At 43.9% G+C, this 13,361-nt stretch overlaps 1 protein-coding gene across 1 annotated transcript; it reads left to right on the forward strand.

The window, feature by feature from the left end:
- Nucleotides 1-7,074: 7,074 nt before the first annotated feature.
- On the forward strand, nt 7,075-10,388 carry tob1b (transducer of ERBB2, 1b). The gene is made up of 2 exons (XM_053414013.1): nt 7,075-7,326; nt 8,257-10,388. The coding sequence occupies exon 2, from the start codon at nt 8,412-8,414 to the stop codon at nt 9,423-9,425; it is 1,014 nt and encodes a 337-aa protein (XP_053269988.1). The 5' UTR covers nt 7,075-7,326; nt 8,257-8,411; the 3' UTR covers nt 9,426-10,388.
- Nucleotides 10,389-13,361: the final 2,973 nt, after the last annotated feature.

Consider the following 13,361-nt stretch of genomic DNA (forward strand, 5'->3'; position numbering starts at 1 on the left):
GCCGAGTTAACATTACACCGGTTCTGCCAACGTTTAGGCAACGGTTGCGTTACTAAAAGTATCAAATGGGGACAAGTTTGAGAAAAATGATGCCCTACCCTTATTACATAAATAATGTGCATTGTTGTGACCAAATCTCCATGCTGTACCACATGATTCCTCTAAATGATTCCTCATAGGCTTAAGTTAAGGGACTCTTTGGAGTGCAGATCCAGTGTGAGGGGGGAGCCTGTGAGGAACTCCTCTCCTTTATCACTCAGGTGTTTTGCAGTTAGTTGTTGCCGTTTCCATTTCTCATCTGAACCGACTGAATTGACTGAAATTGTCCACGGTGACTATTCACCCCAGCGCTTTCTGATTGCTGGGCTGAATTGCACTGAGTAGCAATTCCCAGCCAAAGAGCAATGTCACAATTACTCTCCCTCTGCCCTCCCCGGAGATTACAGCATTGAGCTGCTGATGCAGTTGCATACAGTACAGCGGCCCCACTGAAACACTTGTTTTTCTGCACCGCGGCTCTTTTTTGTGTTCTCACGCTCTTTTTTTGCCCGGCCTATCACCTTTCTCCGATTCTATCAAAGGACATCCATCAGCGAAATATGGTTCCACCTTCTCTTGTTACCCCAACGGCACTGTGTCAGCTCTCGGAAGCACAGAGCACTGACGGCTGCTGCCGGTGGAGGCGAGGTTAAAGACAACACACTCCGACACTGCACTCATTTATCTCCATCGGGATGATATGTCACTGCTCCCGAGTGAACATAAAGCCTCGTGCCTCGTGAGTTCCCATTAGGATGTTTCTAAACACATGTACAGCGTGAATTAGCAGGCAGCACTCATCATTACTCTCTCAACGCATGAATGATCCTGACTTCTGGCTCATTATTCCTCCTCATCCTGTTTCCCCATCCCGGTCAGCTGTTTATGATGGCAGAACGAGGCGAGGGATTAACCTCTTTTTCCTCTCCATCACATTTGTCTTCGTTGACCATACACTGCCCCCCCCCCTTCTGTATTTTCAGCTAGCAGGTACCCCAAAAGCCTCCTTCCTATTTAAAAGAGCCGATCTGACATTTGTCTGAAAAATAGCACTTGATTGCTACTCTAACTGTTTTAGAGCATGGCGTTATGTGTTAGAATAGTTGCCATGACTACATTGACATCATTTCTGGCAAACAGAAGGCTTCTTAATAGAGGCAAATTCTGCCTGCGCACAGAGCCTTGATCTGAGAGCCTCTCTTTGCGTGTATGTGCTAATGTTTCTGTTAATGTGATGATGATGAAGCATGTTTTTTGCATGACGTGACATCATCTGATGCAGCGCCTGCTGCCCGGTGACAAATCTCACCCACACAGACGGGGGGGAGGGGGGGGAGAAATCTGTTTGGAGGAAAGTGCAGCAGGTGTGTGCGTGTGTGGAGGGGGCGGGGGGGTTATAGCCCAAATCAAAACGCAGTGGTGGCAGTGGTGGTGGTGGTGGGGGGGATACAAATCACAATGACAGGGACAGACTGCCTACTGTAGCACACTCCATTCAGTATTCATGGAAATGTGACACATTCCTTTTTTGCAATGGATGGCTCTCACTCTCAAAACCATTCTATCCACAAGCACTGGCTGTTCGTTTGGGAGCATAATTGAATTTCTCAGAAAAAGAGTCGATCTCAGTGCACGGGCACGGCTTTGCCATGTAGTGCGCCATCGAAGGCAAGACATGCAGCAGCAATACATGGAGTTATCTTGTCTGCGTGCCGTGCCTGCTTTAAGCTTAATTCGACCGTGTTCTACTCTGTTGGCTGATTCATGACACAGCTGAACATAATCCTCCAACATGATTCCAAACAGTTGAGCAGAATGGTATTTAAATAGGAGCACAGCTTATCCCCTATTGTGTAACCTTCCTTCTCCACCAGATGGCTTGATATGAATCTTTCCAGAGGTCAAAACAACGTAACCCGGCTCGAATATGAAAGCGCCGGGTGCTACATGCCATGAATACGCCCATTATTCCACATAAACACCACTTCATCCCCTCCGTGGACGTATGGCGAGTAAGCTCAAGCTCACGACTTGAAGAAAAATGCCTGTGTTTGTCCATGCATGCAGGCATGAGAGGGGGTCTGTGGTGGCAAATATTACCTCTGCTCATTTTAATGACATTCCTGGCTCTGGTGTGAAAATAAGGAGCCCTCTGGCTTCCCTCTGCATGCCACAGCATTTGTAAACAACTGAAGAGGAAGCAGCACGTAACACCCCATCCCCACTCAAAGCAGACCGGAGAAGAGTACCGTTTGCCAGAGTAAAGGCTCATTTTTCTAAAGTTTTTTATTTTTCTCATGTAAATTGTTCACGTGTGCTGCGGATAAATCACTTCCTGCTGCTTTTCGTCGCCACAGTCGAATGTTTAAAGACCAATCCTTCCTATGAATTTGAAGGAACAGCAAAGCAGGTGCCTGTGCATGTGTGCATGAAGCTATAAATTCCAGCGAGCAGCGTAATCTTAGATTGCTATCAGTCCAGAGCCGCTATGAATACTAATTGAGCACCTCCTTCTCCTCTTCCACCGGCTAAGACTCTATTTCAATAACAGAGCAGTAAAACTTCTGTTCCACGCTGGATCACATTAAGTCAGCTGGTTAATGATATATACAGAGAAGTAGCAGTAGATATCTGTGCTGAGGAGAACTGGGTGTGTTGTGCTGTAATGCAACATAAAACGAACAGAATCTTGTTAAGGTTAGGGTTAGGGTTAGGGTTAGGGTTAGCTGATTGGACGGATGAACTTGTACACAATCCGGAAAAAATAAAGTGATGTGGAACAAACATGTAATAGTGTTGCTCGCTGAGATTCACGTTGTCTTACTGTGAATTCACCTGCTCCTCAGAAGGTCCCATTTCACAATTATAAAGTCATTGTTCTTGGACTTTGGTGTATTTATGTGCTTTGAAGTCGGAATGTGGAAAAAACATGGACGCCGTAAACAAAATGTGTTGTCTCTATACGAGAGATTTTAAACAATACCTCAACACCAGTTTCAAGAATTATCATAATAACGAAGAGCAAAGGAAAAGGATCCGGTGCGACAGACATTAAAGCGTATGAACAGTGACATCTTTTATATCACTTCTCAAAATGGATTTTCTAATTAGGAAAGCTTTTAATTAATTCCAGTTCACCATCGTGCAGTGCAGCATTTTGGGTTATTACCTCCAAATTTATAGGAGCCCCTGTTCTCTTAGAGCTTTTTGGGAAATAAATGAGATAGGAACCCAACCTGTCACACATTCAGACATGTCATCCACTGTTTTATAGTTTATTGTTTGTCATTGCAAGTGACTTCTTTGATATACACACAGTCGTGTGATCTACTGTTAATATGAAGACAATGATAGCTGCTTTGAAATGGACCTAAATACGTTGGTTGTTGTTACTGTGCATAAAGATTTACACTTGGTTAGAGGTCACAAAATCAAGATTAAAAGAAATGGAGAAAGTAAATCTGTCTTCAAAGGGGCACAAGGTTTGATGAAGAACTGAAGGAAAGAGCCTGTAGTTGGTTACAGCTGCCCTTTCATTTTGCCTTGTATTTTGAAATATACTCGCCCATCTTCTAAGAGAAGAAACGGTTCTGCTAAGAAAGAGCAATATATGAGTTGCCATGAACCTGAAATTGAAAAGTCCAATAATAAAAAAAAGTATCTGCTTTATCCTTCAGGTGAATGTTTTGAGCTCAAGATACCAAGAAAGGCCACATGGTGAGACATGAAAGGCTGAAGTTTCCAAACACTGCTGGGCTTTGAAGTCCGCTGGAAAGAACAGGATCTAATAAATCTATCCGAGCTCGCTCAGCGTTAGCCAAATAACCAAAAAGAAATGAATGCAGTCTGTGAAAGATTTTAATATGAAGCAGGTTCACATGAGCAAGGCTTTTGTGCCGGTTCTATCAAATCAGTGTCCGAAAACCCGGTATCCACATAAAATGTTTTTTTCACCTCTTTTTCATTCATCTGCTGGCAAATACAGAGTGCCACACATTCTTATATTCAACTCTTCTTATTTCATTTCTCACCCAGTATTGAGCATGTGATGCTCCAAATTTTAGATTAAAATCCACTGACCGCATCTGGGAATTGAACAGCGACTGTGTTCGGCTACAAAAAAAGAAAAGCGACAAAGAGGAGCGGAAAGGATTTCACAGCTTTGTGAAGAGAGGGGAGGAAAATGTCTATGTGGACCGACTTCACTGAAAAATTTGCATGAGTCATGCTAAAACATTTCACTTCATTAGCTGTGTTTACCTCCAGGTCCCATGCAGACTAACTCACAACAACAAGAGGAAACTTTAGCCAAACACCACGTCCATACTCTGGTGGACAATAACAAATAGGTCATTGTTGAGTAGGACGATTGTTCCACCTATCCATGGCCAAAACTAATACTTGCTCACCAAGTATACACAATGGGAGAATGAGCAGAAAGAATCTGGACCTGGCCGTGGTATTTCTTACAGTGCTGGGAAAACTGATCCCCTCTTGAATAGCGCTGCAGTCTGGTGCAAAGTGAAACATGTCTGAACATTTGGTCATAGTCGCACATTTCCTTTCGCCGTGAGAGGGGGAAGTAGAGCTCCTTGGTATGTCTCCAAGGCCCCCACGGTGTGTTTAGTTTGTACTCGGGTCATCCATCACACCAGCTTCTCGGCAGCGGGAGGGGACTCATCTCTCATGCCTGCTGAGTCTCAATCTGGACGTTGGAAAGACTCTCCATTGTGCCTGCAGCCTCCTGCAGCCCTGCAGCTATGGTCTGACTGCATTTGACGGCACTTTGTTTATGGCGGTGGGATGTGGCTCTTGGCTAAACATCATTGTGATAAACAAATGTGCACATGTGGGGGATAAATGTAAACATCAGAATCAGAATCAGAAAGTATTTATTGCCAAGTAGGTTTACACCTACCAGGAATTTGCTCTGGTAATTGGTGAATACAACGAACATAGAAACATAAAAACACAATAAATACAACACCCATAAGAAAAGCAATAAAAAAAAAAAAAAAAGTATATATTTACTCACTATTCACTTCTTATTTACTCACTTTTTCTAATATTTATACAAAGTAACATTTTTTTAGACATAAACATATCTAAATAAAAATATATAAAAGATAAAAGATATCAAAAGTGGCGCCGCGGACATCAGCTCTTGTTCTCAGATATCGGCAGAAAAGGATGAATACAGACACAGACTGAGAGAGACAAGAAGGACTGATGAAACCCTCCCTCCCGCTGTGCTCCTCTTTGTAGTCCATACATCCTGTTCAAGCAAAGGTTCTCATGAAGGATATAGAAGATTCTCCAATGTCACTCTGACGTTTGTCTTAATGAAAAATGTAATATGAGGCGGTGCTCGTTTTAGCAGAGCAAAGAAAGAGGAATATGTCTTTTTTTCATTTCTGCCATCACGAGGACCATGATTTGGACAACTGAGTGTCTGAATGAATTACTATTGATCCACACCAATCATATATGCCTCTGGAATTATATTAACTCCCTCTGTTGCTCCAGCTACAATTCCTGCAAGAAGCTGGGAGCGCTCTTGTATTTCAGTCCTCTAATTCACATTCACAGACATGACAGACAGCGTTTGAGCAGGTTTTTGAATCAGGAAGTACTTTAGGCTACATCCACACTACTACATTTTCATTTGAAAATGCATCAACTCTGCTCGGGTTATGCCTGTCGTCCACACTACTCCGGAGTTTTAGATATGGAAACACTCAGAAGTTTGGAAACACTACTGGCCCTGTTTTAATTTGAAACAATGATGTAGACACTGAGGTGCATGACCTGGATGATCTACCCTCAGCTACCTTTACAGAAGGAAACACTGATAATCGATTGCAAGCGTGGCTGACCCTGTTTTCTTTGCTAACAGCTGTTAGCAGCAGTCCAACTCTGTATTTTACATGCTATTGGCGATTCTCGTGTGCCGGGGAATGTGTACGCCTTCCTGTTTACACAGACTGTGTTATAGTTTGAAAACGCTGGAGTTGTATGGATGTAGCCTTAATGTCTCAGCTCCCCCCCCTCCAATGAACAGCCTGCCTTCCCTCTGCATTGTATTTATTGTGTAAACATGCAATGCAGGCCGCCCACGTTAGGTAAGAACAGTCTGTGGATGTCAAACACCTTTAGGCCCGACAGGGAACAGCTGAAGCCCTACAGCCGCTGCAAACAAGTAGCAATGCACATAGGCACGAGCACAGGGATCGTCTTATACATATTAACTTCTACAGAACCTACAATGAGAATAATAATACACGGTGAGAGAAGCATGTCAACTTCCACACACGTGGGAATTATGAGATTCAATCCGTAATGATACAAATAATGGGAGATTGTGCTGTATCATCAACAGCCCTGTCAGTGAGGGCCGGCTGGCAGACACACCGCTGCAGCTGGCTCAGGGAGCATCAACATGTCATTGGTGAGGAGCAGAGGACCTCAACCAGTGACAGGTGTGTCCCTCCGCCACAGTTACTATCCAGCTCAGGTTAACCCTGTAGGAGGAGGAGCGGATCTAAATGTGGCTCCTTTCCTGAGGTGACAACAATATTTACACAAACGCACACACACTCATGAGCAATATGATCGCAGTACACTCCTTGTGTAGTCATGGGTGTGAGGCAGGATCTAGCACAACCTCTGAGCGCAGAGACGCTTTCAGAGGGATTAGCTTCATGTACATGTGCAGACATGTTTTACTTCTCCACTGCATCGGTGTATGAACTGGTGTTTGTCATTGCAGGATTCACGTTTGACCCGAAAACAATGATTCCAAGCGACAGTTTTCGCTAAAAGCTGCTCGAGTAAAATAGTCCACAGCACATGAAAGGCGAACCACTACCGTAAATAGAAGCCCCGCGGCTGATGGAGCGCGAAGTCAGCCAATCACAGCGGCCACTGGGGGAGCTGTCGATGACGAGGGCGGCCCTCAGCCAATGGGAACACACAACTGGGTGTTGACCTCTGCGAGCCGCATCACCACCTCCTCCGTGTCCGTGGCGGAGGAAGCACTATAAATCCAAAGCCAGCTCGGGCTTTAAGGGGCAGAGTTGTAAAAACTCCCAGGCTGTGGGGAGTCAGCTGTTCAACCCGGAGTCGGAATCAAACCCCACAGACGCTACACCGACTGGAGCAGAACAGACGTTTCCCCCCCTTTTTTTTGTATCTCCTGTAGAAAGTGGCAGCAGCGGCTGAGAGTGTAAACGTTCCCCGGGGCGGACTGTGGACTGAGTGCGAGAAGGAGCGGCAGTGCATTTCCATGTAAGTTAATACTAACGTCTCCACAACGCGGTTTTTCACTGACTGAAATAACACGAGCGTCTAGGGTCTTCGCGGATCTCGAGCTGCGACTGTGAACTGTGTTGTGTGTCTCCCCCCCGTGTTGCCACCCAGCTCATTAGAATGCTACGTAGCCTGCTGTGCATCAACACCAACTGTCAAAGCCACTTTTCCATCTCTGGGGCCGGTGTCGTCGTCGTGTGTGTGTCGCTGTGAGCTGATAAGCAGCTGCTCGGGCTGAACATTAACAGTATGTGGCAGCTAGATAGCTAACATGCTACTATCACACCCTTCTTTAACCCGACGAGCTAGTGCCACTCGCTCGCTTGTGTGTGTCTCCCTCACGCGCAGAGGAAACTGAGTCGTTGGGATTCATCGTCGCAAAAAAAAAAAATCCACTTGTGTGTGTGTGTGTGTTGTAGAAACGGGTCCGTGGCCGTGGTCAGACTTTGAATGGTGATTATGTAACAGCAGCTCTCGTCGCATGCTCGTACGTGCCCCTCTGCCCAACTGTAGCTCGAGAATAGCCTCGGATACGTCTTTTTCTCGCGAAGCCCTTCTACCCACTCCTGAGGGGTTCGATGCCTCAACATGTCCGCGGACCGGCGAGCCGATCTGAAATCCTTGTGTCTATTGACACCTGCTATCGGATCCGACGCCCTCCGCAGAGGTCAGACGCGGTTGCGTTTATCTGTCACACCAGACCGCTGGGGAGCACACACTGCTGACACCGTCTGTGAGTCAGTGGCCTGTGTTTATTTATAGTTGTTGATAATGTAGTACCGCTGAGATGCAGCACTTCTGTGTGAGGGGGGCAGTGAATCGTGTAAACGCTGTGCTGAGATGATGCAGATCCCTTTGAGTTGCACATATATCTTTTTTTTAATGTGGTTTTTCCTTCTGTGTTTTCAGGATCCTGAATCTAACCCTGTTGCAGCAAGGATATTCGCTTTGGCAGCACGTTTTTTCATCACACCCACCATCGCCACCTTGGAGGCTCTCGACGCGCTCCGAAGAAGCAACTCTGTGACGAAAAAAGAATCAGCGCCCTCGCCACTGAAGCAGCTATGCAGCTTGAAATTCAAGTAGCACTCAACTTTATTATTTCCTATTTATACAACAAACTCCCTCGACGACGCGTGAACATCTTCGGCGAGGAGCTTGAGAGGCAGCTGAAGAAGAAATATGAAGGCCACTGGTATCCGGATAAGCCATTCAAAGGTTCAGGGTTCAGGTGCATCCATGTAGGGGAGAAGGTGGACCCTGTGGTGGAGCAGGCAGCCAAAGAGAGCGGCCTGGACATCGAAGACGTCCGGAATAATCTCCCTCAGGATCTTAGCGTGTGGATCGACCCATTTGAAGTCTCCTACCAGATTGGAGAGAAGGGACCGGTCAAGGTGCTATATGTGGATGATAACAATGAGAATGGGTCTGAGCTGGACAAGGAGATTAAGAACAGCTTTAATCCTGAGGCCCAGGTCTTCATGCCAATCAGCGACCCTGTGGGGGTTTCCTCAGAATCCAGCTCTCCCTCCCCTCCCTTTGGGCAGTCGGCTGCCGTGAGCCCCTCCTTCATGCCACGCTCTGCCCAACCCTTAACCTTCACCACTGCCACCTTCGCCGCCACCAAATTCGGCTCCACTAAAATGAAGAGTAGTGGCCGTGGTAATAACGGCAACAACAACAGCAGCAGCGGCAGCAGCAAGGTGGCCCGCACCTCCCCTACCAATAATCTGGGCCTGAATGTCAACACCCTGCTGAAGCAGAAAGCCATCTCCACCTCCATGCACTCACTGTACGGGCTTGGCCTGGGTCCGCAGCAGCAGCAACAGAAGGCTTCTGCTCTTTCTCCTAACGCAAAGGAGTTTGTGTTCCCCAGCCTCCAGGGCCAGGCCAGCCCTGGAGCCGTGTTCCCCGGGGAGGGTTCCCTGGGACTCGGCACCCTGCAGTACAACAATGCCTTTGACATGTTCGCAGCCTACGGAAGCCTCAACGACAAGTCCCTTATGGATGGCCTCAACTTCAGTCTGAGCAACATGCAGTATTCTAACCAGCAATTCCAGCCAGTCATGGCTAACTAAACTCATCATCAAGATGTTATTTATGAATGATGGTGGCTCAAAGAAAAGGAAAAACAAAGTGCACACTCAGAAACTGGACTTTCAAGGATAGTGTCTATTCAGTCAAGCGCATGTGCCCAAGGGTGTTTTTACTGTGCCCCCTTGAGTTTGTTTCTACTGAAAGCTTGTTGTACAAACACATCCAAGCTTGGTTACTTCAATTCAACATGCATCATTGTTTTTCTCTTTCCTTTTTGTCAACCAAGCACAAATTTTTTTACTATGTTGAGAAAAAAATACTTCTAAAAAGTAAAAAAATAAGAAAACACAAGCTTCAAGTCTTGGCCTCTTACAGTATTTTTAAGGTGGTAAGACAAGGCAGATTTTTATGGATTGGCACTACTAAGTGGGGTTACTTGGTCTTTTTCTAATTGTATAATTTAATTTAGTACAGAGTTTGTAAGATATCAGAGTATATATTGTTTCTATGACATGGTGTTGCATTTATATCTTTTTACTACTCCAGTGATCTGTGATGGCTGCAGCAGCTTTTCCTTATTTTTTTTCTCCTTTTTTTTTAAAGATAATTGTTAAAGAAATCCATCTTAAAAAAAAAAATACATCAAATATTCTAAAGATTGTGTACAGAGTATTCCTTAGTGGTGGAAAGTGTAGGAATATTTGCTTTTTCTGAAAGATGAATTGTATTTTCTGTTTAAGAGGTTAAAAGATTTTTGCTATACTATGGACAAAAATGTAATCGTATGAATATTAATTTTGTACCTACATTGTGCAATACTTGATAAAAAAATACGGTATAACAAAGTATTTTGAGTCAGTGTCTTACATGTCAAGAGGGACTGAAATAGTTTATATTGTTAAGTTTGTATTAAATGCTTAAAAATGATATGCTTGTCTTTATTTTTTTTAATTTCATATTTGCACCCTGGTCTTTTTAATAAAATAAACTACAGTTGAACATGATCTGTGGACAGCACACTTTATTTATTGCTTGTTTAAACTCTACACTGACTTGTGGTTTAATATTTAACCAGTAGCAGACTTTGCCACCGGGGAGTCCTCAACCTGAGCAGATAATAGTGACAGTCACATGCTGGGAGTTGCCACTCTGTCATGAGGGCACGATAGGTATTAAAAGAATGGAGAGGTGACTGTGCTAACTATGAGGCCTGGAGCTCATGTGCTGTAAACTTTCAGGTTTTCTTTTTTTAAGGCGGCGGTTAATGTCTAAGTAATCCGGGGGTGTAGCCTTGTGCCATGACAGGTGGAGAGCTATTAATGATCTGTCCAGCTCATTGTACCAGAGTGAGCAGTCACATTTCATTATAAAGCCTCGTCCAGTCAGTCTTTGGTTATTCTAAGGTGGACCTGTTGGGGTTCACAGTGAATGTTTACAGGCTGCAGGGCATCAGTTATAGTTAAAGTGTGTGTAGTAATCGCTGAGGTGGGCTGTATGGCTTTCCTGTCACGTGAAGGAAGGAGATGAGCAAAGAACAAGCCAAACATTCACCCAGGTTTAGAGCTCCAGCAGCTTAACTCACAGAAGACATAATCACATTTGCAACTCTGTATGACTCAACGATCCGTGGAGAAAATAGCTTGTGTTTTTATTCTTAAAACATTTCCTCCTCCCCTCCTTTGTCAGAGACTTGTTGTACACAGAGGTGTTAAGGCCGAGCAAACGTATCCTGAACGCACACAGCCAGTTTTAGATGCTCATCACTGACTGGATTGTGTTTATTTACCAAAGTATCTAACCCAGCTCACAATGTGGCAACTACTAGGATTCTGTATATTCTGTAATGCTATGAAAACAATACATCCATAGCAGTGTTGGTGGAAAGTGACCAAGTATATTTACTCTACTACTGTACAATTCTGAAATACTTGTACTTATTTTAGTGTTTGTTTTGAACTTGTACTTTACAGTTGACTTAGAGTTACTGCTTAAATAACTTAAATACAAATTGTTTGTATAGGTTAAACCTTTGGATCCTGTACCATGTGAATGTTTGAGTTGTGAGCAGTCATGTAAAGGTTGATTTTCCTGCTAATCTTCTTCAATGGTTTCATTTAAGATGCCCACAGACGTACAAGTATCCATTACCTTATAGATAAAAAGGAAGGATTCATTCCTCATTGTGATTAGCAGTAGGAGGTACCCCTGGACTAAACTGATCATATACAGTAGCAGTTCAAAGCAGCTCCACATTGAGATGCTACAACATGGAAATGCTTTGACACAGTACAGCATCACTTTCGATACATACAATTTTTTTTATTTTTCCTGATTAATACAGCTCTTTGTACTCAGAAAAAGGTATTTGTAGAGACTAAGAAAATAAAAACTAGTACTACAAAAGAATAAGGAAATGTATAAAAATACATACACAACTACACATAAGAAGATAACTTAAAGTGTAATGTGTTTTTAGCCTGAAATAAGTCAGGGTGTATTGATTTACACTGTGGCTTCAGTTCTGGAACATAATTTAATGACCTGAGTACTTCTTCCTCCACTGCCTTGAAGTAAAGAGTGTGTCAGTATCTCAGAATTTTGTTTATGGTAATGAAATCCAAACCTAAGTTAAGCTTGGTGTGGCAAATAAATTGTCCAGAAGCGCCGGCATCGCAAATGAATTCCTCCGCAGCTCGGAGGTGTATCCCTTGGAGGATTAGGGTGCAGAGAGATTTTTGAGCCGGCTGCGATTCCACCCTTGTAAGCCGCATAAAACATTCCTGGTAGATGCTGTGTCAGTATGCAAAGAGATACTGGTCTTTGCTTCCATAACTGGTTTCTAGTCAGATAACGCACCTCTTTTTGGTTTATTGTGAACATCCTAAGACTGTGCAGTTTTCATTTGGACTTGTAAAAGTGAGTGTAATGTCCGTCTATTATGGTGGCCATTATATTCTAATACTGTCCACTCAGTCTCTATTTCTGGAACCCTTAACTCTGCACAGCAAAGCCCATTTTGCATTGTGTGCGGTGCTATAATTAATTGGGTTGGCCTGTACCAGCTCAAATTGTTACTTTTCAATAGGTATTGGAGTTGTTTGAGCCTTCAAACACACACACACACACACACACACACACGCACACACACACACACACACACACACACACACACACACACACACATACACACGCACACACACACAGTTCCACATGACCACCTCAGCTTGCTGGGATAAACAGGCCCACAGATGGTCTGGTGTCACACCAGCTGGGAGACTCCCAGGGTACGGGGTGTTGCCTTGCTGTGACTCCATCTTGTCTGTTCCAGAGTGTGCTCTCCCCCTGCATCACACAGCTATTTTCCTGACACGAGCTTCACATATTACACACTGGTCCTTATCGTTCTCTATCTCTCTCTCACACAAACACACCCAGCAGGGCATTCAAAATGTAGGACTGGTGTTTGCACCTGAGGGTGTTTCTCAGCTGACAGGAATTTTCTGTTTGAATGTTACGTGACTTCCATGCAAAGGGGAATATAGAACAATGCAAAGAATAACCATAATAAACAGAACTTTTACTTGTGAAGTGACAGTTGAAGTTGAAGTAGTTTTGAAATTTGGGCTAATAGGCCACTGTCATGTTCACTAAATATGAAACTACAGGTAGCAGCTGGTCTGCTTAGCGTAGCATAAAGACCGGGAACAGAGGAGAGAAGCTAGCCTAGCGCTGTCTGAAGACAGAAGAAAAACTACCTATCTACAACTACAGCTCATTCATTATCATGTTATGTGTTAATGTGTTAACGTCCTCTTACCTTGTTTTTACTGTGAATGTGTTGTTTTTATCAAGATTTTTGTACAAATTAAACTAATGAATGAATAAATGACTCAAATTTAAAGAAAGTTGGTGGTTGGTAATACAGAGTAGGGCAGTGTTGCCAGTTGTAAAATAATAATCATATTTGTATGATCATT

Source organism: Pleuronectes platessa, chromosome 21, assembly GCF_947347685.1.
Source record: "Pleuronectes platessa chromosome 21, fPlePla1.1, whole genome shotgun sequence".
NCBI classification, from domain to species: domain Eukaryota; kingdom Metazoa; phylum Chordata; class Actinopteri; order Pleuronectiformes; family Pleuronectidae; genus Pleuronectes; species Pleuronectes platessa.